The sequence below is a fragment of the Aspergillus fijiensis genome, assembly GCF_003184825.1.
Source record: "Aspergillus fijiensis CBS 313.89 unplaced genomic scaffold BO72scaffold_22, whole genome shotgun sequence".
In the NCBI taxonomy this organism is placed as follows: Eukaryota; Fungi; Ascomycota; class Eurotiomycetes; order Eurotiales; family Aspergillaceae; genus Aspergillus; species Aspergillus fijiensis.
In genome coordinates this window covers 476,260-501,914 of record NW_024468998.1, presented here as the reverse complement: position 1 = coordinate 501,914, position 25,655 = coordinate 476,260, and the positions used below count along the sequence as shown (strand labels likewise).

Below are 25,655 nucleotides of genomic sequence, written 5' to 3'. Positions count from 1 at the left end.
TCTAGTGTCGCACAAACAAGAACGTTGCTTATGGTGATACACAAGACTCGCATGTACGGTACTTATGGACATTTGTCACGTTTAAATTAACAAGGCTAACTACTTATCGAGGCGATCTGTCTAGGTAGTCGACATTGTCAGGTGGGCTATGCAGGCACCGCTGAACACATACGATGCAAGATTAATCCTAAAACTGCAATTCCCTAGTCTGGGACTCACCTAAGGGCTGCGAAGAAGGCTTTGCATCCAACTACAGCACTCATCCGACTACGAATGGCGTCATGAGCGTCCGCAGTGGTGCATGCGTGATTGACCACTGATAAGACATTCCTCATACGGCCGAGGGATGGCGAATCTTTGCCTGCAAGCGGGGCTTCGGTGATAAGCCCCCAACCGTCAGCGGCGATTAAATACACCAGGAGGGCCATCGATACGGACTAAACCAACGCCTGCCCAGCTCGAGAACACCCAACTCAACATGGTAGCCCGGAAACACCTCAACGTGGCCATCGTCGGGGCCGGGCCAGGGGGATTAGCGACCGCCATTGCCCTGTCGGAGCTCCCCTACGTCTCCGTCACCGTCTACGAACGAGCCCCCGAGCCTCGGGAGGTCGGAGCAGGCATCAGTATCGGCCGCAATGGCTGGAATGTGCTGGAGTTGCTGGGCGCGGCCGACGGGGTCAAGGGGGCAAAGAAACAAACCCCCTTCCAACGGTGGGTGCGCGCCTCCTTGCTCCTGGCCCTAACGCCTTCCTACGTGATGGCTGAAACCGAGCTCGCAGAAATGGTCGCACGGGAGAATCGATCGTTCCACGCGCAACGAAGCCTCCATCCCTCAGTCCCGAGGAGGCCAAGTATGAATCCATTAGGGCTCGGAGAACCCGCCTGCAAGCCGCCTTGCTCGCCAGGGTGCCTGCCAACACCATCCGCTTCAACAAGAAGCTGGTTTCTCTGACGGATCTTGGCGGGGAGGACGGGGTTCGTTTGCAGTTCCAAGATGCGACCGTAGCGAGCGCGGACTTAGTGGTCGGGGCTGATGGGATTCGTTCGGTGAGACTGACCAGTCCAAGGAAAGGTGGAATTCCCACTGACAGTGCCCTAATAGGTCGTTCGACAGACATTGTTTCCCGACCACCATTTACATTTCACTGGTGAGTGACTCGCCTGGAGTGGGAACAGTGCAGTCAGGACTTGCAACGACGCCACATGGGCCTGGCTAAACAGAAGCCAACCTCCCAGGAGTCACCGCTTGGCGGGTGCTGGTGCCAGTCGCCTCCATCCGCCATGTCGCCGAGTTTCCCACCTCCACCGGATGGTGGCATGGCCTCAACGGCTACTTCTACTTCTCGCATGTGGACGACGAGCCCGACCGTGAGCTGTGCGAGATCACCGTCCGGTCCTTCGACGAGCCGGAGGTGCCCGGCCGAACCGCAACCTGGGCCATTCCATCGACCAACGACCGCGTCCGCGCTCGGTGTGGGGTGCGTACAGATATATCCCCGGACCCTCTCGCGTACTCGCTCCAGCGGCGTGAACTCACCAGAGGCTGAAACACAGGAGTATGATCCTCGGATCCAGGCCGTCTTGGATGTGGTCCCGGAAGGGGACTGGCGAGAATTCGCCATGGCCGCTGGCCCGTGTCTGCCGGAGATCCAGGGCTGGGATAAAGTGGCTTTGATCGGGGATGCCAGCCACCCGCTGTCCGGTGCCTTTGGGTCGGGGGCCGCGTTTGCGATGGAGGATGGATGGATTCTGGCCCGGGCAATCGAGCATACCATCACCTCGAACACAACGATCAAGGATGCACTCGAGATCTTCCAACGGATCCGGGCGCCGTACTATGAACGGATGCACGTAACTTTTCTATCCTCTGCCTGGTCTCGAAAGAGGGAAATGTGGCTGACATAATGGTCTTCGCAGGTATGACTATCTCGATCGGAAGGCGAGCGAGGCGAAGAAGGCTCGAGCGCTGAATGGGGACTTCGACACCGTCATCAGGGCCCGCGTCGCATCGTTCGGAGGCACCGGAGCGGATTCGTTAGACTGGATTTACAAGAATGACATCAAACAGGTCTGGGCGGAGTATGTGGCGAGTGGGGCCAGATAGAAGTCATCCCCCAAACGATTAGAGGCGCAGCAGACGAGACAGAAAGGCCATTATCTTCCAGTCGTGAATGGCCGTGTTTTTGTCTCCTTCTACCAAGATAGTCCGACCGGGGAAGTTTGCATTGGTGAAAACAATCTCATCAATCTCATCGTTGTCCATCGAAGCATGCTCTGCCAAGTGACGTAGTAGGTCTGGTAGTTTCACAAGATCGTCAAGAATGAACGCGGTGAACCTTCGCTCTGATATGAAGTAACCGCCTCCAGCTGATGCGCGCCGCTCGATAAAGGCTTTGCCGTGATCCCCAACCCGAATGTAATCAATCTCCCTGGGGATGGCGAAGTTGGTGCAGGTAGGAAGGAATCCTTCCAGCGCACGGGGGTTGTTGTCTTGTCCGCCACGAAACAAAACATCCTGGAGATTCTGGCCGGCTTCGACGAGGAGATTGCGACCGTAATGATTGATTGTTTCCATGGTCGGCGGTTGATTACAGAACATCTTGACAGAGAGTGAGTGAAAGAGGCGTTGAAAGACCTATGCCACAGCACGATATCATTAGCCTCGGAATATCATTCATGGAGGGTAATGGAAACATCGGGCCACAGATGAAAAGAGAGAGAGAGAGAGAGAAACTTGTCTGAAAGCTCTGCAGACCTCTTGGGTCTCAAAGAGACCAGAAGCTCACTGAGATCTGCCTTGATCACTTCCGGTTCCCTTTGATGGCGATGGTCTTAGCTCAGACTCTCATCTCCAACAACAAGCCCCCCCCCCCCCCCTTTGGAGATTCTCATCGCAAGCGAAGGTAATGACGAGGTGACAGCGGCACTGCTCCGGAATGGAAAGCAGATTGTTAGTCGAGAGGGGAACATACTCAAGATCTGTCGACATGCGGGGTGCCTGTAAGCTGCCGTTTGGGGGCGGGGGGGGAAGGGGGTGTATCATACCATCTCTGCGTCGGTGAAGCATCCCACTTTGGTTGGAAAGGCTAGGCAGTGCCATCCAGCAGCGGTGATGAGGGTATGGACAGCTTGGGCAGTCGTGAAGCTCAACTTTGCTGTGCCAGACGAGAGAGATGCAACTTGCCATTCATCTTTGCTCAGCTCTGCTCACTGACTGACACCATTTCCTGCAAGACCAACAGGATTTCGTTTGCCTCTGAGAAGATTTCCAGAGGGGGACCGCAACTTCCCGTCTGTGTGCTCTGTGCTACCTCAGCCATATCCCCCACCGCCGTGACATTCTGTAGAAGTCCGTTATGCTGAGGGTATGTGCAGCCGTCTGAGCGGGGTCTGACTGCTGTCTAGCAGGTCTCTTGCCGTAGTCCCTGCCCGTGCGCTTAGGTTGGGAAGAGAAAGTAGAAGCCAGGTTGCACATCCAGGGCGGGATGCCTCCAGCAGACATCCACAAATGCGACCCTATCTGTCTCTTGAGATGCCCCGATGAGCTTGTTTTCGTTGTGAGTCCACCTACCGGGTCGAAAGATAAAAGGGAGCATGAGTACCTGTGTTTCGACCTCCACTTCCCTCCTTGCCATTGGAACCATCAAGCATTCCCCCTCTTTTTTCTTCGCTTTCTTCGCTTCCGTAAAAAACCATGTCTCTTTCTGGTACCTGGGCACTTGCCCCAGAATTCTCATGCGAAGACACGAGCGACATTGCCCTCGGCAATGTCATTGCAGATCCTTGCGCGTCGGACGCCCCCCTCCAGCGGGTCAAGCCCGAAGACCTGACCAACTTTCCCACTGTGGAATCCGAAGATGCCGAAGGTACCTATCGGATCGAGTCCGCTGACGGATCGCCGCTGTCCTTGGGGATCGGAGCGACAATTGTCCATGCCCTGACGTTCGCAGTGCGGCACCAAAGACCTGCCAGCGCCCTCGCGAACCATAGCGTGATGGGCGTCCGGACGCGGAAGCTGGCTCCGGACTTCCCATGGGCTGATCTTGGGCCTGTTCTGGAACGAGCGGAGTCGACCTTTGCCTACCTGATCTGTGGCAAGCCGCTCTACGTTGTCTCCGGTATCATGATCGCGACCAAATTCCTTCGGCACACCGTTCGGAACCCGCCCCGGACGGATCTTGGATTCGGATCTGGCGACCCTTCCTCCTCCCTGCATCTCACCGGCAGTATGGGATCTATGGGATCCTCTAGCTCCGGGATCAAGAACGTCGCCTCCGACCTCAACGATGTCATCTTTGCGTATCGACTGCACAAGGTTACTCTTGGCTCCGGGCCCCAGGAACCGCAGATCCAAGCGCAAGTCCAGCGTTCCCGGGCGGCTTTTGCGTCTGTTCATCACGACAGGACCGACAATGGTGAGGCGGGGGAGGAAGAGGAAGGAGAGACTGGAAGTGGTGGAGGTGGTGGAGGTGGTGGAGGTGGTGCCATTTGTTTCGAGATGACCTGCGAAGACTGGCGCGGCCATGATTTCCAGATCTTGCCATCTGTGCGGGAGGAGACCGAGACTCAGATCGAGACTGGCAACTAGGTTATGACATTCTCTATTCCTACCCTGCGTAACTGTTGCCGGCCTTGTAGAGATAGACTTGTACTTGATATGGCTCACTCAGCTGCATCCCACACCATCAACAAGCTCGTCGGCGGTTCCTCAATCCCAGCCTCCTCCCTCCATGCTTCAGCTAGACCTTTCAGTGCAGCTTCCATCCCCTCCTTTCTTTCCAGCTCGCTACCTGAATCGACACACTCCAATGAGGTGGCCGCAATGACGACGAGGATGGCGGCTGCTATTGACGAGCCGGACCTATAGCCCTTGATCTGGGCGGGATGTCCAAGCGATGCGACTGGCACGCACTCGCCTAGTGTCGCGATCACTATCTCGCTTGGCGACTTGCGGACCAGCGGTCGATCTGACCAAAGCGATCCTCTTAGATCTAGCGGTCGGGCGGCTATCACATATCGATGACTGGCAGGAAACCTGACCTCCGAGCACCTCGCCGCGGTCGCCGCTGCAATAAACAGAATGTGTCCGTTCCGGCGTCTGACAGCCTCGTCTATAGCCCGACTGATTCGATCATCTTCTGATAAGTAAAACGCCATGCAAATAATGTCGTTCTTAGGGTCCTCAGCGGCCCGTCGGATTGCCTAATGCTGATTCAGTATGGCGATGTTGCATGAAGGCCCAAAGGAGGGGGAGGGGGGGAGAGGAGCCATACATCAGCTATCAACTGACCTCCCACTTCAAGGTCGGTGTCTCGATCTCCTATGCATTTTACTTGCACTTTGATGGTAGGAGAAAGGCTCGTTATGAGGCTGACAATCTCAGTCCCGTGTCCGTTCTCATCATGGCACACTGTCCCGCCCCTGACCAGGTCTTCATACCCGGCAAGCTGCGGAAATTCCCCTGGGGGTTTCATGCAGCCTGAGTCAATCACAACGACGTGGGTTTCTCTGCGCATGGACTGTGGAGACAGGGTTTGGAGCCGACTGGACAGACACGAGAGCCATTCTTGAGTCCTGCTTTTCTTTGCTGCGTCAAGAGCTTCCCTGGAGATGGGAATGTGGATAGGCTCCACATGAGAGCGGAGGTCTATTTTCGTATGCCCAGCGTTCAGTCCACTCGAACGGCTCTTATGACAAGGAGGAGGAGGGGTTACAGGCATATCGCAAGCCTCGGGTGCCGGACGCAGCAAGATATCCCTGCCACGAAACGTTCATGTCAGCGGAAGGTCTATTGCGCTCTTGGCTTGAAGGTTGCTGGGTTCAGACTGATCCCAGTCCCCGATTGACGGGGAGAGTCTAGGCCATCTTCCGGTCGCCTACCTGGCTGGTTCTGCTTTGTCGGTCTTCAGTCCGTTTCGGCAGCCGATGCTCTCCATCTTAGTTGATCGTTTGGGTATGTTATCGTGTGTTACGAAGAGGGACAGAAGATCGGCAGAGGTGGAGAATCGTGTTCGTTGGGGAGGAACAGAAGAGGTGTGATATGGGTGCAGTATGTGGTTTTGGCTTATGGCCACATGGAAGAGATTTTGGAGATGGTTGATCCATGTAGAGCGCCTGAATGGGGCTTGTATTAGAACAGAGAAGAACAAAGGGTACGGTGATTTCACTGTAGATGAAGAGTCTGAGTGAGTCGCACTACAGCTCTTCCTCCTTCTCCATACATATTGCCATCACAGGAAGCTGCACGATTTCATGAAAGATGTCCACGAGCTTTTCTGCTCGTCGGTATCTGTGTGGATGGTGGATGGAAGAACATTGTTAGCCCGATAGAGTTGCTTTTCCTTCTGTTCTAGATGCTTTTGCATTTCCTTGATGTTTGTTCGGGTCAGTACATCCCCTGGTGATTCCACAATCGACCCATATTCTGGGACAAGAGTCCTGGACTGCCGGCGGCAGCATGTTATCTATACTGACTGGGCTCCAAATTAGCAGGAACCTGCCTGTCACATACCCATGTTCTTAGGATGACAGCCCTAGCTTGAAGCCAGCTTCGAGCCACCCGGTTGTCCTCGGCTGAGAGCTGCTCGAGATTGTGGTGGACGGCACAGGGGAGATCAAAGCTAGGGAGCACTACACTCCCCTTGTGCATTTGGTCCCCGAATGATCCTTTTGGGGCTGATTGCTCGCCGCGGTGCTACAACAACTGACAAAGATCACAGTAAGTGAGCAGGAGCTATCTTCTGCCAGAGCCCGAGATTTCGTATAGGATGATCGCTAAGATTTGACCTCCAAGGGCCGCGCATAGTCGGCACCACAACTGGCTGCCAAAGACTGCACTAAAGACAAAACAAGGATCCCATAAAGAACTACATCGATAGATCAACACAATGAACGAGCAATAACATTGACCTTGATTATCATTGTTCAGATCATGAGGGGTTGTTTTGTTCACAGCATCCCTGGTATTGCCACAAAGACCGGGGAATCGCAAACAATACAACTTCACTCTTGATCCACGGGAGACAGCTATCTCTAATTCACCTCGCTCCTTCGCGAGGCAACCTATCTTTCGTTGTCAGTTATGTCATCAACAGAGTTGAAAAGTACCCTTCATTTTCTATCTCGAATGCAACTGGGTCAGTGAAAGACACTAAGCAAAATTCCCCTGGCCAAGCTTGAAAGACATCAAACAGCAATGTGACGCGGAATTGGCGGAACCGGTCCTCGTCGTGACCATCAAGCCCAACAAAGCCTGGTTAAATTGGAGGGGATGCTGCAGTCTGCATCGCTGGAAGGGTATTTAAGCTGCCTGAAATCACCCCTTGATACTACATCTCACCACAACCGCAACTCAGATCCCTCACTATGCCTCGAAGAATCGTTCGCGACATGTCCGCCGCGTGGGCGCTGGTCTCACGCCTTGATCACGCGCCGGATGGCCTGATCCGGGTCGGCAATATCTTGGTGAATCCTAGCGAGCCTCATCGGCCGCTCACCAGGATCCCGGCAGTCGAGGGGCAGGAGGAGCAGGAGGGCTTTCCCCAAATCATCACGGCTGAATCAGGGCGGATCAGGACCCAGGCAGTATGGGATGTTAACCGTCCTGTCGCACCCGGCGTGGAGATCCCCCCGGAGGCTCGTCCTCATGATGGATTATCGTTCTATGCCACGAAGATGTACATTGGGGATCACCATGTCAATTGTTTCCGCCAACTATGGGTCAGGGAGGAGGTAGTTCAGGCCAGCTTGATGAGGGACCCCTCTGTTCAAGCACTGCTGGAGCAACGTAGCGGCGGCGACTGTACGCTGTATCTAGTGAACTCTCTTTTCATCGCTGAAAATATCACTATCGAAGGGAAACGATTTCACCTTCCGGAGGGGCGTCCAGAGGATGGTGTCAACGTCATTATTAAGGACCAAGGCCCGAAAATTCTCGCCTACAAAATGCTTGAGGTTGTGATAGACCCTGCACGAAGGGTTAAGCTCAGCGTTTACCGCCCTGCTAGAGAAGATCCATATTTCTTTCCAGATTGTTGGGCCGATGTCGCCCACCGACTACTCCACCAGGAGATCGGGGCCCAGTATATGAGCGAGCAGGAAGGTGATGTTACAGTTGGGCGCATTTCCCCCTCCTGAGGGACCAATCTGGTATGCATTTGGTATGCGTCTTGATATGACCCAGCAAAACAGATAAAATACCCTTCAAAAAAATGAACCCATTATGAATTCTACATCCAAGACATCTGAAATCCTTATACCAACTTGACTACCTGGTACCCAAATCTCTCTGGCCTTGCTCGGGCAGGCGGTGCCTTGATGCCTCTGAGGGGGCATTTAACCAAGACATTGAAAGCGGCAATTCGCAAAGCAATTAATCAGCAACGCTCCGGTTATCACACTGACTGAGTACAAGCACATTTCTAATTGACAAGGGTTGCATGCTGATTATGATTATAAGGGTCACTTGCAGTCGTAACGGATCGTGACCGGCAAGGACAGCACCGCACCACCTTCCCACTCCTTATATACTTAACAATGAATCCATTACTACTACAAGACATATACATCTATGTTTACCCTATGTCCCCTTCCGTCCCCCCTTCCACGTTATCCTCATCTCTACCACTAGTTGCGTTGCACTTCGATCCAGTTACTGTATCATGTTGAGCCGCTTCCAATGCTACTTACCCCCAGTCAGAAGGGGGGGGGGGGGGGGGTAGGGATCGGACGTCGTCGCAGAGTGCCTAGCGAGAGCCATGGCAATCGCTTGGGAGACGTGGAAGTCGGCCGGTAAACAAGGGCATGCAGGAGATTCCTGCAGTCAGAGCTCAGCGGTATGAGTCCGGTTCCTGTCTCGCAGGGAGGGCGGTTTGAGCTGGCCGGCAGTCCAAATGCACGGAAAGGAAGAAGTGGTAGCGACGTGGCTTGGCTTGGCTTGGGATGCAAAGAGTTGTGGAAGGCAAGCCCCCATTGTTGCTATCTGTCTTTGGTTGTCATTGTCCGGATCATAAGTATCCCAGGCATCGCCATCAAGACCAGGGCAACCGCGAACTTTACACACACCAATTCCGATCCACGGAAAACCGGGAATCCTACTTGCTGACCCGTCACATGGCACTAAGCTTATTGTGACCCTATCTCAAGCCCACCTTGGCGATGAAGCACCTCCATCTTTCATTGTGCCATCAGTGCTTCTGAAGGGGACAAAGAGCTGCCGGGGCTCCTCAATAGGTTCTGTCAGCATAGAAAAGTACCATTCAATTAATCCTGTTGAGATGACAATGAGCCAGTCAAGGAAGGCATCAAGTAGTCCTATGGCACGAAGTTAGTGGAACCGGTGCTCGCCGTGACCCGAAAGCAAACAAAGCCCGATTGGGTCAAGTAGATGCTGCAGTTCATATTTTAGAGAGGTATTTAGAGCGCATGCATGGTATTGCTAGTCACAACAGTCTTTCAACCCCCGGGTCAAAACCCTCACCAACCTCACCACAGACCAACCCAGATCCCATCCATCATGGAGGGGATACCTAACAGCTGGGCGCTGGTCCCGGGCCTCGATCACGCTCCCGACGGTCTAATTCGCTTGGGTATTATCTTCGTGAATCCTAGCGAGCCCCATCTGCCGCTTACGACGGTCACAACCGCTGAGCTTGAGGCGCAATATCCAGAAGTCTGGAGGAGTCCATCAATGGAGATACTTTGGGATGCTCAAGTTTCACGGAAGTTCAGCCTTGTACCTGGGTTGGAGGAGGTCCTCCTGGGGACTCTTGTACATGAGGGATTAGTGATCTGGAGAACATATATCCGCATCGACAGTATTGTGGACTACCAACTCGCCGGCATGCCCAGCTAGAGCACCTTACAGGCCCGCCTGACGGAACCTGCTATTCAAGCACTGCTGGAGCAAAACGGCGGCAGCTGTACATTGTACATGGTGACTGGTACTAAGATCGTCAGCAGTTTCTCTGCCACGGGAGAACGAGAACATCACCCCAGCGTTGGCCGAAAGGATGCACTCACCGTCGCCATCAACAAGCCAGGGCCGAAGCTTATTGGTTACCAGATGTTGAAGATTGCAGTAGACTGTATACAAGGGACTCAGCTTAGTGAAGTTTACTGTAGTGCAGACGATCAATACTTCTTTCCTAGTGATAAGTACCGGGTGGCCGACAAACTACTTCTCCGGAAAGCGAAGGCCGAGTGTAGAAGACAACAGGAAGGTGAAATTACGGTGAGTGTTGTACCCTCACCCTCTGGAGGGCCTTCTTAGGAGGACAAATCCTCATTCATTCACTCATTATCTTATTACCCAGTGGCCTCTTGGACAGGCCACGCGAATCGATTTCGGCCAACCAGAAAATGTGAAAAGAAAAGAAAAAATAAATAAATAAATAAAGAAAGAAATTACAAATGAATTACATCTGTTACATGTTATTATAAACATCGTGAACATCGTGTACGTGTGGTGCCTTGATGTCTGGGCTCGGAAGATAAACATAGCACTCTCTGGTTCACTCCTTCTTCTCATGAGGCTTGTCGGAAATCAGTTGAAGGCTTTTTTCTACATGAAAGCGGCAATTCACACGAGGGGGAAGAAAGCGGGGATTGCCGCAATCAGCAACAACCCTTCCGGTTATCGGACCGAGCCCGTAGCCGGCCACCATCCGACTTACTTGCTAAGTTATGGTAACTCCTTAAGAATGTACAGTATTCACAGGACTCACAGGATATCCGGTATTCACGGTATTTCCAACCATCACTTGAACGGGGTCCAGGTCCAGTTTCGCTAGCAATATTGCGTACCGGTAAAACCCACTAAACAATTAACCCGCCTACGTCATCGACCGCGCCAGGGAGATATCTCTCGGCAAAACTTCGGCAAATGATCAATTATACTGAGTACATGGAAAGTGGAGACGAGATATGAGGCCATTGAGTCATCGACAGTCCCCGCACCTGCATGTAACCCCCACGGGTGGGATTTGTGGAGCGTTGGGGTTGGTCGGGGTCGAGGACTCGGCACGAGGCCGATCCCCGGCTTTGGACTTCATCCCGAGCCCTAATGGAGATGATGATGCTAATGATGCGATCCATCAATGCAACATCGCTACGCCGTGTTTCCCGCTTGTGTCACAGCATACTTCGAGGTAAATAAATAGAGGGTCCCGTGGACGTCTCATTGCATTTGAATCCAGTCCTCAACAGCGACCTCAGTTCCTCCAGTCAAGGCCCATCTGACTGCGATGAAGGTCTCAAGCGACTACGCCTTCTTCCTCTCAGGGGCGCTGCTGGCTCCCTCAGTCTATGCAAGCACTTGCCAGGCCCCTATCAACCATTCTGGCAAGCCCTTCAGTCATGTGCAGCCGCTCAATACCACCATTCTGACACCCTACGGCTCTTCCCCGGCGGTCTATCCTTCCCGTAGGTCCTCTCTGGCCTTGAACCCAGTAGCCCCTCTGCTTCTACAGCTCTTTCCCCGCTAACGGACTCTCCCCACGCCCAGCCAACATCACCGGCGTTGGCGGATGGGATCAGGCGCTAGCCAAAGCCAAACACTGGGTCTCCCAACTGACTCTGGAGGAGAAGACCTGGATGGCCACCGGCCAACCGGGCCCTTGCGTCGGCAACGTGCTGCCCATCCCACGCCTCAACTTCACCGGACTCTGTCTGCAGAACGGACCACAGTGCCTGCAGCAGGGCGACTACTCGAGCGTCTTCGTCAGTGGGGTCTCCGCGGCCGCCAGCTGGGACCGCGACCTGCTGTACACGCGCGGACAGGCAATCGCTCAGGAGCACAAGGCCAAGGGGACGCACGTGGTGCTGGGCCCCATCGGCGGCCCCTTGGGGCGCAGTGCGTACAACGGACGCACCTGGGAAGGGTTCGCCGCCGACCCGTACCTGACCGGGGTGTGCATGGAGGAGACGATCCGGGGCATTCAGGACGAAGGCGTGCAGGCCAACGCCAAGCACTGGGTCGCCTACGAGCAGGAAACCCAGCGCAACCCGACTTACGCCCCCAACGCGAACGCGACGACCTACATCCAGGATTCGGTCTCCTCCAACCTGGATGACCGCACGATGCACGAGATCTACATGTGGCCGTTCGCCAACGCCCTGCGCGCCCGCGTCGCCAGCGTCATGTGCTCCTACAACCGCATCAATGGGTCGCACGCCTGCCAGAACTCATACGCCCTGAACCACCTGCTCAAGACCGAGCTGGGCTTCCAGGGCTACGTCATGTCCGACTGGGGCGCCACCCACAGTGGTGTCGCCTCCATCGAGAGCGGCATGGACATGACCATGCCCGGCGGATTCACCGTCTACGGCGAGCTGTGGACCGAGGGCTCCTACTTCGGCCAGAACCTGACCGCGGCGGTACGCAATGGCTCTGTCGCCACCCCTCGCCTGGATGACATGATCGTGCGCATCATGACTCCGTACTTCTGGCTGGGCCAGGACGATCCCGCCTACCCCAGCGTCGATGCCTCCGTCGGCCCGCTGAACATCGACTCGCCCCCGGACACCTGGCTGTACGACTGGCAGTTCACAGGCGAGCAGAACCGCGACGTGCGCGGCAACCACAGCCAACTCATCCGTGCACATGGCGCGGCCTCGACCGTGCTGTTGAAAAACGAGCGGAACGCCCTGCCGCTGCGCAAGCCGCGGAACATCGTGATTGTTGGCAACGACGCCGGGCCCATGACGCAGGGAGCATCGAACCAGAACGACTTCGAGTACGGAACGCTGGCCAACGCCGGCGGGTCGGGCACCTGTCGGTTCAGCTTCCTGTCGACGCCGCTGGAGGCGATCACGGCGCGGGCGCGGCAGGACGGGGCGCTGGTGCAGTCGTGGCTGAACAACACCCTGATCACCACCTCGGGGCTAGCCTCGCTGTGGAACCCGCAGCAGCCGGACGTGTGTCTGGTGTTCCTGAAGAGCTGGTCGCAGGAGAACGAGGACCGGAGCTCGCTGGAGCTGGACTGGGATGGGCCTGCGGTGGTGGAGGCCGTGGCGCGCGACTGCAACAACACGGTGGTGGTCACCCACTCGGCGGGCATCAACCTGCTGCCCTTCGCCGATCACCCCAACGTGACGGCCATCCTGGCGGCGCACTACCCCGGCGAAGAGTCAGGCAATTCCCTCGTCGACCTCCTGTACGGCGAGGTGAACCCTTCGGCCAAGTTGCCCTACGTGATCGCCTACAACGCCTCGGACTACAACGCTCCCGTCACCACCGCGGTGCAGACCAACGGAACCTACGACTGGCAGAGCTGGTTCGATGAAGGGCTGGAGGTCGGATACCGCTACTTCGACGCCCACGACATCCCTGTGCGCTACGAGTTCGGCTTTGGTCTCAGCTACACCACCTTCACCCTGAGCGCGTTGCACACCACGACGCCCAGAACCAACCTCACGGCCCTGCCGGCAGCCCTGCCCGTTCAGCCGGGTGGAAACCCCGCCCTCTGGGAGACGGTGTACACCCTGAGCGCCCAGGTGAGCAACACCGGCGGCGTGGACGGCCATGCTATCCCGCAGCTGTACGTGGGGTTCCCCGACTCGGCGCCCGCGGGGACTCCCCCGAGCCAGCTGCGTGGATTCGACAAGATCTGGGTGCCCGCGGGACAGACCAGGACGGTCACGTTTGATCTCGCGCGGCGTGATGTCAGCTACTGGGACGTGGTGGCGCAGGACTGGCGCATTCCCTCGGGACGGTTTACCTTCCACGCGGGGTTCAGTAGTCGGGATTTCCACGCCAACGTGACGGCGACCCTGATCAATTGATCACGGAGGAGTTTATGTTGAAGTGCTCGAGGAGATGTATGTGATGTCCAGCACTCGGAATAATGCTAAGTCATGAATTGAGAATTGTCTTTATCTTCTATATTGATGACCCCAAACCCTCACTGGAAGCGGTCCATACTAGTAGCTTAACTCCTACCGCTGTAGCCCTTACTTCCGCGTGGCAACCCGACTCTTCCGTCGGATTCTCTTCCCGTATCGGAAGAAGATATACCTGCCATCACCAAAGTCAGCCCCCGGACACCAGCTGCAGCGCATGCCACTCACGGAAATGGAGCCATCACCAGACTCAGAAACGCTAGCAAGGAGGTCGCCCACTGGTTGCCCAGCGTCTGGTACACTGGTCGCTTGTTAGCTTCTTAAAGAGCGCAGCGTTGTGGATCATTGGCAAGCTTACTCGGATACCCGAACAAAGGAAACGCAGCCGCAAAGGTGCTACGCGTGAAGCTGTTGGCCCCCAGGGCACTGGCAGCATACACGGGATACGCATCCACCAGGAAGGTAAAGACGCCCGCGTAGACCAGGATCATCCTGTATGCATAAAGGTTGTCAGCGGAGCCCTGATTTTACACCACTAGAAGAACCTCGGATAAGGCTCGAGGGATACTTTACCCTGCTCCAAACAACGAGCTCCCAATGATGGGCACCGCCCAATGCACCGAAGGCAGTCTACTACATAGTCAACGGTTGCTCTGTTATACCACTTGCAACAAACAAAAGAAAGAGGACAAGGGACAGGGAAACGCACGCCGTCCAAGCGAACCAGAACAACCCCACCGTTAACAGCGGCGCCCCAATCACCGCCGGTGGCAGTCGTCGCTCGGGGTCCGTCTCGTCAATTTGCTGCAGGATGTTCATCCGAAGATACAACCTGCGACACCTACCACCAAAGGCATCAGACCACTCACTTGGGAATAGGGCAAGGACTCATACCAAGGATCAGCAACCACCGCAGCAACCATCCCCGCCGTGATGCCCGCAAATGCCAGGCCGGACTGCCACAGCCCCCAATTGTAGACCGTGCCGAAGATGATCTTGAACGAGCCGAAGAACAAGTATTGGATGCCTAGGGCAATGGCGGAGAGGAGGCAGAGATTCAAACACATAGGCTCGAGGAAGAGGAGCATGAAGGGGCGGTAGAGCGAGCGGAGGACGGTCTGCAAGATTAGCCGCGCTGGATAGAACAAGCCCTACACTGAAGGAGAAACCGGGGGAACACGCACCATCAAGATCGATCGGTCCAACCGCTCGATCGGCGCCTTCCATCGCTCCTCTCCAGTTTGTTTGCGGAGACGGCGAGCTTTGCGCCGGAGAAGGACGGGATGGTAGGTCTCCGGCACGAAGCAAAGGACCAGGAGGCATTGGATGGAGGACCAGATGAGGAGGGTGTAGAACGACCAGCGCCTTTACTCAAGAACAGATCCAGGTTAGACTCCTGGTCCACGAGCCGGCTGGAAACCACTCACCATGACGCAAATGAATTGATCAAGCCTCCAAGCATAGGCCCGAAACTCGACCCGGTGCTGCCATATCGCCATCAGCTCTCAGTCACCTTTCCTTCCTCAACCACCACATCCCCCTCCCCATTGATCAGGATGGCAAACCCACAACGGCGACGCGGTATACACCAGCATCGGGAAATGCAATTTTTCCTTGGTATACAGATCCCCCACCGTCGCGCCCGCTACACTCGTAAAAGCCGCCCCGGCCAACCCGGTCAACAGCCGCGCCACCAGCATCGTCTCGATATTGCGGGCGACCGCGCAGGGGATCAAGAAGAGGACAAACAGCGGCAGCGAGATGCGGAAGATCGGGCGTCTCCCGTAGAATTCCGACAGCGGCGAGAGCACCAGGGGCCCCCAGCCGAGCCCGCCGATGAACAGGCTCAGCCCCAGGGTGGCGACGATGCGGGAGCAGCGCAACTCCGCGATGATCTGGTGGTAGGTGCTGACGTACAACGAGCTGGTAACGGTGATGCAGAGGGTGGTAGAGCAGATGAGCAGCTCGATCGCCCATTTGCGCCGCGGTGCAAGGCAATGCGGGTTCGCGGGAGCGTCCTCGGGGGCCCAGCGGACTTCGAAGGCGTCGCTGGTGGGCGACTCGAGGTCGAGGTCGATTTCCGTCGAGTGGGAGGAGGTTTCCATGCCTTCCTCGCTTGGTTGGTCTCGGATGAGGAATGAATAGGCCGGTTGATTCTGGCGAGAAGAAGGGGATATGCTGCATTGAAGCCGTTGAGTTTCATGCTGCGGGGGAAGAAGCGATTCCTTGGGAGAGAAAGGGCTGGCCGAACGCCGCTGATGGTTGGACCCGGATAAAGTCCAGTACCCTCGGAGAAACAGAGTCTTCTCTGGTTGTTCCGAAGTGGTGCCATGATCGGTGAATTGTGGTTCTCTCGTGAGACCGCCATCTCTCCTGCTATACGAGCTTGGGGTGGGCGGTGGTTGGTTATATCCTATAGTTCAGCTTTCTCACCTTCTTCTCTTGTCGCTGTGCATTGCAAGTCTGCTATACTTGGATCTTTGTCCGGATTCTCCAATGGCTCTTAATCTGATACCGAGGTGGAATGAGTTGCTTATCGTCTCTGCAGACAATGGGATCGGCCGACTCCATTCTCGTTGGAAGTAGGGCTAGAAGAAGTCCATGGCCTGACCTTGGCTGGTGAGGTCCGCCGACTGTACATCAAGACTTCTATATACTCTCGTAAATGTGTACATACATTACTGCCTCATTCCCTCAATCTCCGTATGATGATGCTGATGATGTCGAGAGCACGTCCACCCCGGAGTTACACCGTCCTGCGGCAGTCTGTTCGAGTACCTTATTTTCCAATTGGTCTCACTGCAGCAGCATTGCTGGGGCTGTCGCACAGCTCCAAGGTCTGTCCGACCCGATGGGGCGGAGTTACTGTCCTAGAAGTATGGTTTCCTTTGCCTTCTTGTCAGATAATCCACTGGCTTAGGAGACTGGCCGGTGCTGTCTAACATACACGCCGTCTGCATCGATCAAAACACCAGAATAGACATGTAAGGGTCAGCCTGGAGTGGATGAGGATTGCCACGAGTGCGGTCTTTCTTCTTTGTGATGCAATCAAATTCCATTGCCCTATGATATCCACAGTATGACCCTTGACTGTCAGCCTCGCCATGGTCATGATAAGCTATTGAGCCCCAGTCCATCCGCAAGTGCCACCACGCTTTACCTTATCCCCACGATACAGATTCCTTCCTCAGCAACCTAGGCATGCATCAAATCCTCGATTCAACCCCTTCACCCCTTTTCGCCCCTTTCAACCCTACAACTCCGCAGCCCTGCATACAGCAGCCACCACCTTCCCCACCCGCGACAGAAACGGACTATGCCCAGCATCCAGCGTCTCCGTCCGGATATCGCGCCCCTGCCCGACCCCCTCCACCATTCTCCTCTGCACCTCCACCGGGATCGCCCGATCCCTTTCACAATAAAGGTACGTGGTGGGCACGACCTTCCAGGCCGCAAAGCAACAAGCACTGGAGAACGTGCGATAGCTATGCGGGTTCAACGCCGCCACGGCCGCGCGCGCCGCCGCCTCCGGCACGTCCTGGTAGAACACCTCGATCGGATTGCGAGGCGTCGCCGCCGTCTGATCCGCCGAGACCTCCACCCAGGGGGCATCGTGGCCGCCGAGTGCGTCGCGGAGCGAGCGGCCCTCGGGAACGAGGAAGGAGCAGCACAGGAAGAGATGCGAGACGCCGCCGGGGAGGCTCGCTTTCCGGCGGGTCTCCCAGTCCAGGTGCTGGATGGCCTCGCTGGCGACGACGCCGCCGTAGGAGTGCGCGAACACGAGGACGCGGTGGCCGGCGGCCGCGAGCCGGAGGATCTGAGTGCGGATCTGCTGGACGTCCTCGGTCAAGTCGCGCAGGTAGTGGTGGTTTTCGGGACCGACGGAGGGGAGGTCGACGGCGTCGGTGGTGTAAGTCGTCGTGGACTGCAGGAGGTCGATGACCTGGCTGAAGCAGCTGGGGCTATGCCAGGCGCCTGGGACGAAGAGGATGGCGGTCGAGGGCATGGTGAAGGTGACTACCGATTGGTAAGAGACGTGGAGAATAGTGTATGATGGAGAATAGTCAGGTCGGAGTGACAGGTGGCTGAGGCTTTCGGATCGTCTGAGTAGTTCTGGGTTCTTGGACGGTGTATTCTTGGACGTGGTGGTTGGGATTCTACTCCGGGTGGGTGAGGTTGTTGCAGTTCGGCTGCAGACCGCACTTCAATCATAAGGTAGTGCTTGAGCGGTATAGGTCGTGCTCGAATCAGGAGTTTGTGCTCACCTTTAGGCTCAATAGGAGTTCGAAATGACTTTGCTCAGGGGAATGAGGAAATGAACTTGTATAACCTAAGAATGCTAGAGGGCCAAGCTCAAGATCTTTGAATTCGAGACGAGGTATCCCAGGGAGAATGATGAGATTAGAATGAAGAGGTAGGTAAAAGAATAATTCTATATGCAGTCCCTTTTGTACTGACGCCTGTGAAGTGGGCAATACTACCTATCATATTCACAAGCTGCTTGTCTGAACTACAATGTATACCGTGACACAGCTTATCTCCATCTAGCATGAAAGCAAAGCCCACATAGCCCCGTCTCGCATTAACCATGCTCAGATCAAATCCTCGTTATGTGTCTGTATTGTATCGCTAGCATCTCCATGATCTCCGTCAGAGTGATCACATCGTCCGCAAATAGGCTCACGGGATGGGACAGACTCCGAACCAATACAAATGCTCGAATGAGTAACCAGTCATGGCTCCCATTGCTGGTGAACTGTATATGAGCTTACGGCGATGCAGCTTTAAGGAGTTTGCCCTCAAGCCCCTTCATTCAGAAAGAGTTCTTTACTACTGCTGGGCAATCAAAGCTTCACATTCACACATATAGTGCAGCTGATGGGTTGATCCAAGGCCTTGTTGTGGGCTCTCTTTTGTGCCACGAGCGAGTCATCATACAAGTACAGTATATTGTGGAAATGGTCCAGACCTCAGGGTGTAATGGGGCATTCATGTCTCGAAAGGAGCCGAAATTTCACTCCAACGTTTATCGACGTCTTACCAACCAACGATATACCAAATCAAAAAGAATCCCAAATCTCGCATTAGGAAGCAGTCCCATCCAGGCATATAACTAACCCGCACTCAAGGAAAGAAAAGCATCACAACCAAGCACAATCAGAAATTCACCGCTCCCCAAGCTTATCCAGTTCCTCCCCTCTCCCCACTCCCTTACCCCCCAGAGCCATCGTCAACGCGAACCGAATCGCACCTGCAATCTCCCTCACATCCAGCATCGCCACCCAGGCCCGGACCCCCAGCGGTCCCCCGCGATACCGCAACTCCGTCACCGCCTCATAGGCGGGGTTCGAACTCGCCTCGAGTGTCGGCAACGTCCTGCGGATGACATACGGCCGGACGGAGTACGCGTAGTGGAAGAACAGGGCGAAAGGCACCATCTGGATGCAGATCACCATCGTGGGGATACCGATGTTCACGTCCGCGTAGGTGAGTTGCGCATTGGGCTTGAGGACATCTGTCGCTCCCAGCGCGAAGAAGATTATCTATGGCAGTTTCTGTCAGTCTCGCTTGACCCCCACATCTACAACGAAGTGCATGGGTGAAAGAGCCGGACGAGCGTACCCGTTCGAGGAAAGACAAGCCGACGATCAGCTTGAAGGCTAGCAGCTTAGCGAGAGGCTGGTGGTTCTTCAGCTGGACCTTGAAGCTCTTGTAGAATTTGAGCACCGCAAACACGGCCGATACGAGGGACAGGTTGAGGAAGATTGTGATCTTGTTGGGGTTAGACTGGTAATCACTGGCAATACAAAGACAGGGGAGGGACCTACCCAAAGATGCGCAAAGTAGGGCTTGCTGCTTTCCATGCAGTAGACCCCGGCGGCTTGGGTGATGTCGGTTACAAGGGACGCCAACAGCGCGACGGCCGGGTACTGGAAGATGGCGATCCATGTTTTCTGCAGTGTGTTAGCACCCGTCACGTTCCGGAAGAGGGAGAATAGGACTCACTCGATACCAGCTCAGACTCTCGGCAGGAGACTCACTTCCACTGGGCGGAATGGCCAACGGGGCGAAGAACATGTTTTCGCGGGAGATGGACGGCGCCAGGAACTCCAGCATCAGCAGGTAGAAAATGCCCAGCGCGACGGACTGGAACACGTCGAGCCAGGGCTCCAGATACACATACACCTCGGGGAAGCAGATTCCGAGCAGAGAGAAGATGGAGTACAAGGGGAGCAGAGTGGAGATCCGCATGATCCTGAGATCTGTTAGTGCACGAACTGTCGAGGTGAAGGCGAAGGACAACATACTTGAGCTGCTCCTTGGGCTTGCTCAGATGTGTTGCATGCAGGAACATTAATGTGAGAATCGTCAGACAAGTGAATGCCGTGCAAGCGCCGGACAGGATCATATTGAAGGTATGGAATGACATGTTGTGTAGGAATGGCTGGGAGGCCACTGTTGTCCACAGTTAGTCCTGTCTTTCGGCACCAACTAGGATGACTTGCCTTCTGAGAGCGACTCTGTGGGACATGTGTGATTTGCATGGCTGCTGCTGTCGTGGTGAAAGATACCCATTTCTAAAGAAATATTGAGGTGATCGAGCACGGCTGGACGACGGAACCCCCGATGCTGGGTTTTGATATGACACAATTGTCAGGAGTGGTTCTTTTCTACACATATGCAGCAAGCCTTTATATTCTTCAGAGAAGCTGATCGTCTAAGCATTTTGACACAACAAACGTCGGTGTGGCCGTGAAGGAGTGCAATCCACCAGCATACTAGCATCCTGCTTCATAGCATCTTGCATAGCCTGTTGTGGCGCTAGTCCAAATGCGGCAAGCGAGGCGAGACGGGAATTTATAAGAGGAGCAAGTATAGATACCTTCATCTCATGATTGGTTTTCGACACAGCCGCAAACACGTATCTCCACTGTACTTCCACTGACACTAGGCAATTTGCGGCAGGAGGCGCGAGACCTCTCTGGAAATGATCATCTAAGCTTCAGCAGGAAGACAATTGGGGCCCACCTCAGGGCCCACCTCCACAGCCTTGCACACTCCCATGAGGCTGTCAGCCGCAAGACGCAGCATCAAAATCGCCGACACCCTTCTTCCCAGACTCATAAACAAGGGCTCCCTGCAGATTTGAACTGCAGACTAGAACCCTAAGCCGCATCCCTCCCACGTGGCAGTGTTTCATGCCCACGTCTCGGGACTTTTTCCACATTCTGTAGACTCTACCACCATTGACTGGCCGAGCCCTCACCATCCTCAGTTCACCTTCATGCAGAGCGACAGAGACACCAACACCATGAGTCGCAGCCGTAGAAGTAAAGGCTGTCTTGCATGCCGTAAATCCAAAGTCAAGGTAACTACCTAAGCTCAGCACGACCCCTCGACCCGATTGACATGGCCTAACAAGCAATGTACCGCAGTGCAACGAAGATCAACCGCGATGCGCCCGATGTACTCGCCAAAGCATCAGCTGTCACTATCCCGACCCACTGGAGATCGATTTCCGCAACGAGAACACCAAGGCGGCAGTGCGCGCCGTGTCGTTGTGGCGCCAGAGGGCCACTGCAGTGCCGAGTCCAAGCCCTAGTCCACCCCCCGGCGACGACGATCTCCAGCACCACGCATTAGCCACCTTCTACCGCGACTTCGGATGCACGGTCGCCGTTGCCAACCCCTGGCTGGAATTCTTCCAGATGCTGCCCATGCTCCACCGACACCCAGCCGGAAACCCAGCCTCGGCGCAGGCCATTCGAGCCCTGGCCCTGGCCCACCACGCGCGCCAGCAGCAGCAACGGCAGCGGCCGATCCCGCAGCTGGAGATCCTCGCGCGCACCGAGTACTCCAAGGCCATCGGCCTCATCCGGTCGCAGCTGCAGACCCGAAACGGCGTCCCCGGCACGGATGTGATCGTCTCCGTCTCGCTGATGGGGCTCTTCGAGACCATCCTGCCCAGCAGCGCAAGTGGGGCAGGCAGTGGAGGCAAAGAGCAGCAGCATCGATCCTGGCAGGCACATCAACACGGTGCGATCTCGCTCATTCAGCAGCAGCAGCAGCAGCAACAACAACAAAGCCCTCAAAGATCAAGTACAACAGAAGAGGAAAGCATTGATCCTCGACTGCTGAAGTTCATGTACTTGCTGATGATAGTGAACTGCCTGAACGCGCGCTCCCGACCCCAGCTCCCCTTGCACCTCTGGACGGGGGTTCTCGATCCCCGCCTCCCCGCCGCGCGACTGTTCCGGACGATGTATCACCTCGCGCAGTGGCAGGCCGATCTGGACAGCTGGATGCAAGCCCACGAGAAGCCACGCACCGTCTCCAATCCCGCCATCCTCCCCATCGAGGAAATGATCACCACACTCATGCAAGCCGACCGCGACCTCCAGGAGTGGGAATCCCACCTTCCGCCCGCTTTCCACTTCTACGACCGCCCCCCCACCCCCCAAGACCACCCTCTACTCCAGTGGCCCGGCGCACCGCGGCGCGTCTACGTCTACGAGTCCAGCTGGCGGGCGATCCCCCGGACCTTCGGGTTTGCGGTGCGGATCCTGCTGGCCCAGAATCTGCTCCGATGTCGGCGGTGGATCGCGGAGCGAGATCCCGACCAGTCTGGGGTATGGCTGCGAGACCACCGGGGGGGTGCTCTGGAGGTCATCACAGAGATGGTGGGCCATATATCCCGCAGTACGAATGCGATCGTGGGGCCCACGACTGCGGGGATGGGGGGCGTCGGTGGTGGTCGCGGCGCCGGGGAGGGGGAAGCGATGCGGGGGCTGGCGATTGTGTGGCCTCTCAGTGTGGTTGTCGGTGCGTTGCAGCGGAGTCCGGGCGTGAGGGATCGGGTTGGCGAGGAGCGAGCGCGGTGGATTGGGGATGCTCTGCTGTATGTGCGGCGGCTGGTGGGGAGTCGCGAGAATGACGGATGACGCTGGGGTAGAAACGGTTTGTGCGGGACACGGCTCTCGCTGGAGGGGGCACAGAGGAGCCATCTGCTGGTGTTATTTTGATATGCCTGCCATTGTTCAACATCCAAAAGGCCTTCGGGACAGAGGAACTGATATGTAAAGGTCGATATGCGCAGTATATGTCGACGTAACGTCCTTTCAGACCTACGGTCGCAAGAGGCACTTGAAGCTTACCTACTTAAGATCCACGCAGGGGACTAGGGGTGGAGTAGCACCTTGAGGCGTTGCATGCTCCTTCTAATGTGTGCATTGTCATGTGTGCACTGGATGTGTCCGGCGAAAAAGGCCTCGGATAGGGTTATCAGGGCCAAGTCGGTCATCACGTCTCGCTCATCGCTCTGAGTCAGGTTCGATTGTGACAGATGCTCACTTCCTGCGAATTCTTCACTGAACCACGGTGCTCGAGCTCAGTTTGCCCCGGCAGCATCGTAGCTCTCTGCTGACGGAGCGTTGGTGCTAGAGAAGGGGCCATCAGAGGAGTAGCGACCGACAGAAAGCCGTGACAATCAGCAACAGGTTTGTAAGACGACATGTCAATATGCATGGGGTGAGATGGTTACCATTGTGCACTGAAACTGTTGGTGATAAGGAGGTTCTCCTCAGTATCGTCTTAAGCGTGTCTACACCACGATCTCCCCGGCCCTAAAGAAGGTTCAAAAATATGAGGGAAATACAACGCAGGTTACAAATGTACACAGATGGAGTCGAGCATGGGGTCTCTCCCACGGCTGTGCTGTCAAGACATGGGAAAGTCTTGCCTGTCTCACCACTGGTTTCGGCCCGCGAAAATAGAGTCAAGGATGAGGCGCAGCGCAATCGGCCACAAATGCGCTTGATGGATTGTTGGAGCAACACCCCAGCTGTAGGTCTCGTTTCTCCAGGGGTGAATTGCCCGTCGCAGCATTGTACAGTACCAGTGGTCCCGCTGAGTGGGCTTGCTGGTGGCCCAGCTTTCTCGTCACCATAGACCTTGATCGCAACCAGTGTCGATCAGTCAATGCAGCGCGAGGATCAAGCATGGGAAGGCTGTTTTCACCCACAATGGTAGCGCTATTTTGGTCGAGTTCTGACGGGCGAGATTGCCAACAGAAGCCGAACGCCAACATGACTCGCAGAGCAGTGACCCTTATTCTGCAAGATTAAAATTGTGCTGATGTCTCGGTCGATTCTCTGCAAAGGGTCAGAGGGTCAAAAAAAAAAGAGATCCAATCTGGAATCATTCCCCTGTCGCTATTTTGGTGACTGAATCAGGAGTCGGATGGTGCCAAGATGGCCGGAGAAGGCAGGAGAGTAAGCGTATTATGGCTCAACCAAGCCGTGGGATTCCCTCCGCCAACCCAACGCGGGGTAGTGAGTCCTCAGCAGCTGGATGGCAGGGTGGGAGCTTCTCATGGGGGCCGTGTTGTGCTGACATGGCGAGTACGTGGTGGTGTAGTGTTGGAGAGTCACTCTCCGAGTGGCCGCAAAGACAGCGGTCGATCGCTGCTTGGGTAGGGGGCGGAACGGCCAACTGTTATCACCAATGCTCAAAGTCATCGCGAACTGGTCATGGAGATCAAAATAGTATGGTCCAGGAGAAAGGGGCGATCATAGGGGCAGGTAGCCAAGGAACCATGTGCATTACTAGGTAGTCTGCGGGACTGGAGAAGACCACCAAATTCACCAAGTCCACCAACAGATGTCGCATGTTTCAGCAGAGAGACACAACACAACCTAATTGAATGCATGCATGACATGACCGGGCATTCTTCAGACTGCAGATGCCAACAGCCCGGTGGGCGGGCGGGCGGATGAGCGGGCATTTGTCTTCCAATCCGGCCCCTGGACAAAGCAAGCTAGGTAGGGTATGACTAAGAGACTTGAGGTCGACTCGGTCGAGTCTTTGATTCGGAAGTGGGTTGGGAATTGGAATGAATCTGAAACCGGAGCCCCGAGGTTCACCGAAGAAAGACACCTGAAACCGACCCCATCCTGCCTTAGCTACAACGCACGGTGGCTGACCCACCCACCCAACAGCTCACTTGGCCAGAGGAAATTCATGAGGTCATCGGGGCACTGGGGCACTGGTGGTAGGCAAAATTCCTTGTCTGTATCTTGGAATATACCTTGCCATGAAGGTAGGTTAGGTGTAAAGCGCCGACACGAGGATATATCCTTGAAGAAAAGAGGGGAATAGAGGGGAAGTGATGAGTCTTTTTGCACGGGCTTTGTTAAGCTCACTCGGAAGAACAAGGGGAGCTGAAGGCTCAGCGTTGAACCAGACAGTCTGAAACGGGTGTCACTTCCGGCGACTAGTCCCAGTAAGGCTTAGTCCACTAACCAGGATCGCCCGTTTCAGGGCTCTGATTGGTTGCAGGGATCTGAGCCGGGCTGATGGCCACGAACCAATGGAAACTCCAGATCGGCCTCGGTTGCATCCGTGCGGGGGGTCCGATGGCTGCTGATTGGTGCTGACTGGGGGCGTCCCAGCACAAAATCCCCCGACAAGAACATGTTCAACTCCCATTGGGAAAAGTCCATTGTCCCCATCACAGTCCGTACCTACCGTACCTACCTAGTAGTTTGCCCACTCCATCCAACAAACGTGATAGAGCGTTTTGGCATCTTAGTTCTTAGTTCCTACGTGTGTCTGGGCCTTTCGACTCCACAGGTACATACATCCAACAGGCACCGCACAGGGGCCGCAGGAACGAACTCCCTGGTGCCCACTATGGCAGCGAATAGACTTTACTGTTGGCCTCGCTTCCTCCTGCAACGATGGGCCTTTTTTTTTCTTCACAACGACGGGCGTATAAAGACCTCGTCCGCTACCCCTCAAGATGCATCTTCATT

The 25,655-nt window shown here is 55.5% G+C and overlaps 11 protein-coding genes across 11 annotated transcripts; 6 read left to right on the top strand and 5 right to left on the bottom strand.

Moving 5' to 3' along the window:
* Positions 1-478: 478 nt before the first annotated feature.
* BO72DRAFT_477397 (FAD/NAD(P)-binding domain-containing protein) lies at positions 479-2,107 on the top strand (the record flags this gene model as incomplete). Its single annotated transcript, XM_040947440.1, has 6 exons — positions 479-714; positions 783-1,050; positions 1,106-1,151; positions 1,240-1,481; positions 1,558-1,854; positions 1,943-2,107. The coding sequence occupies 6 exons, from the start codon at positions 479-481 to the stop codon at positions 2,105-2,107; spliced, it is 1,254 nt and encodes a 417-aa protein (XP_040801573.1).
* Positions 2,108-2,125: 18 nt separating this feature from the next.
* On the bottom strand, positions 2,126-2,602 carry BO72DRAFT_496226 (uncharacterized protein; the record flags this gene model as incomplete). The annotated part of the gene is made up of 1 exon (XM_040948617.1): positions 2,126-2,602. One exon carries the CDS (start codon positions 2,600-2,602, stop codon positions 2,126-2,128), a length of 477 nt encoding a protein of 158 aa, XP_040801572.1.
* A 1,095-nt stretch (positions 2,603-3,697) lies between these two features.
* Positions 3,698-4,591, top strand: BO72DRAFT_496225 (uncharacterized protein; the record flags this gene model as incomplete). Its single annotated transcript, XM_040948616.1, has 1 exon — positions 3,698-4,591. One exon carries the CDS (start codon positions 3,698-3,700, stop codon positions 4,589-4,591), a length of 894 nt encoding a protein of 297 aa, XP_040801571.1.
* A 74-nt stretch (positions 4,592-4,665) lies between these two features.
* BO72DRAFT_496224 (S8/S53 family peptidase) lies at positions 4,666-5,519 on the bottom strand (the record flags this gene model as incomplete). The annotated part of the gene is made up of 2 exons (XM_040948615.1): positions 4,666-5,205; positions 5,277-5,519. The coding sequence occupies 2 exons, from the start codon at positions 5,517-5,519 to the stop codon at positions 4,666-4,668; spliced, it is 783 nt and encodes a 260-aa protein (XP_040801570.1).
* Positions 5,520-7,368: 1,849 nt separating this feature from the next.
* Positions 7,369-8,139, top strand: BO72DRAFT_496223 (uncharacterized protein; the record flags this gene model as incomplete). The annotated part of the gene is made up of 1 exon (XM_040948614.1): positions 7,369-8,139. The coding sequence occupies one exon, from the start codon at positions 7,369-7,371 to the stop codon at positions 8,137-8,139; it is 771 nt and encodes a 256-aa protein (XP_040801569.1).
* Positions 8,140-9,517: 1,378 nt separating this feature from the next.
* BO72DRAFT_496222 (uncharacterized protein) lies at positions 9,518-9,856 on the top strand (the record flags this gene model as incomplete). The annotated part of the gene is made up of 1 exon (XM_040948613.1): positions 9,518-9,856. One exon carries the CDS (start codon positions 9,518-9,520, stop codon positions 9,854-9,856), a length of 339 nt encoding a protein of 112 aa, XP_040801568.1.
* Positions 9,857-11,243: 1,387 nt separating this feature from the next.
* BO72DRAFT_509443 (beta-glucosidase) lies at positions 11,244-13,785 on the top strand (the record flags this gene model as incomplete). Its single annotated transcript, XM_040949331.1, has 2 exons — positions 11,244-11,424; positions 11,507-13,785. Coding segments are annotated over 2 exons (2,460 nt in total), but the record flags the coding sequence as incomplete, so codon positions are not given.
* A 168-nt stretch (positions 13,786-13,953) lies between these two features.
* On the bottom strand, positions 13,954-15,947 carry BO72DRAFT_509441 (MFS transporter; the record flags this gene model as incomplete). The annotated part of the gene is made up of 9 exons (XM_040949330.1): positions 13,954-14,017; positions 14,071-14,143; positions 14,201-14,334; positions 14,416-14,472; positions 14,552-14,683; positions 14,737-14,960; positions 15,027-15,207; positions 15,270-15,326; positions 15,412-15,947. 9 exons carry the CDS (start codon positions 15,945-15,947, stop codon positions 13,954-13,956), a joined length of 1,458 nt encoding a protein of 485 aa, XP_040801566.1.
* Positions 15,948-17,095: 1,148 nt separating this feature from the next.
* BO72DRAFT_377549 (alpha/beta fold hydrolase) lies at positions 17,096-17,848 on the bottom strand (the record flags this gene model as incomplete). The annotated part of the gene is made up of 1 exon (XM_040941266.1): positions 17,096-17,848. One exon carries the CDS (start codon positions 17,846-17,848, stop codon positions 17,096-17,098), a length of 753 nt encoding a protein of 250 aa, XP_040801565.1.
* A 1,159-nt stretch (positions 17,849-19,007) lies between these two features.
* Positions 19,008-20,483, bottom strand: BO72DRAFT_428863 (OSTA/TMEM184 family protein; the record flags this gene model as incomplete). Its single annotated transcript, XM_040943053.1, has 6 exons — positions 20,349-20,483; positions 20,151-20,298; positions 19,849-20,098; positions 19,671-19,796; positions 19,465-19,614; positions 19,008-19,385 (listed from the first exon to the last, which is right to left on the bottom strand). Exons 1-6 carry the CDS (start codon positions 20,416-20,418, stop codon positions 19,008-19,010), a joined length of 1,122 nt encoding a protein of 373 aa, XP_040801564.1. The 5' UTR covers positions 20,419-20,483.
* A 671-nt stretch (positions 20,484-21,154) lies between these two features.
* On the top strand, positions 21,155-22,945 carry BO72DRAFT_527692 (Zn(II)2Cys6 transcription factor domain-containing protein; the record flags this gene model as incomplete). The annotated part of the gene is made up of 2 exons (XM_040950126.1): positions 21,155-21,211; positions 21,279-22,945. The coding sequence occupies 2 exons, from the start codon at positions 21,155-21,157 to the stop codon at positions 22,782-22,784; spliced, it is 1,563 nt and encodes a 520-aa protein (XP_040801563.1). The 3' UTR covers positions 22,785-22,945.
* Between the last annotated feature and the right edge of the window lie 2,710 nt (positions 22,946-25,655).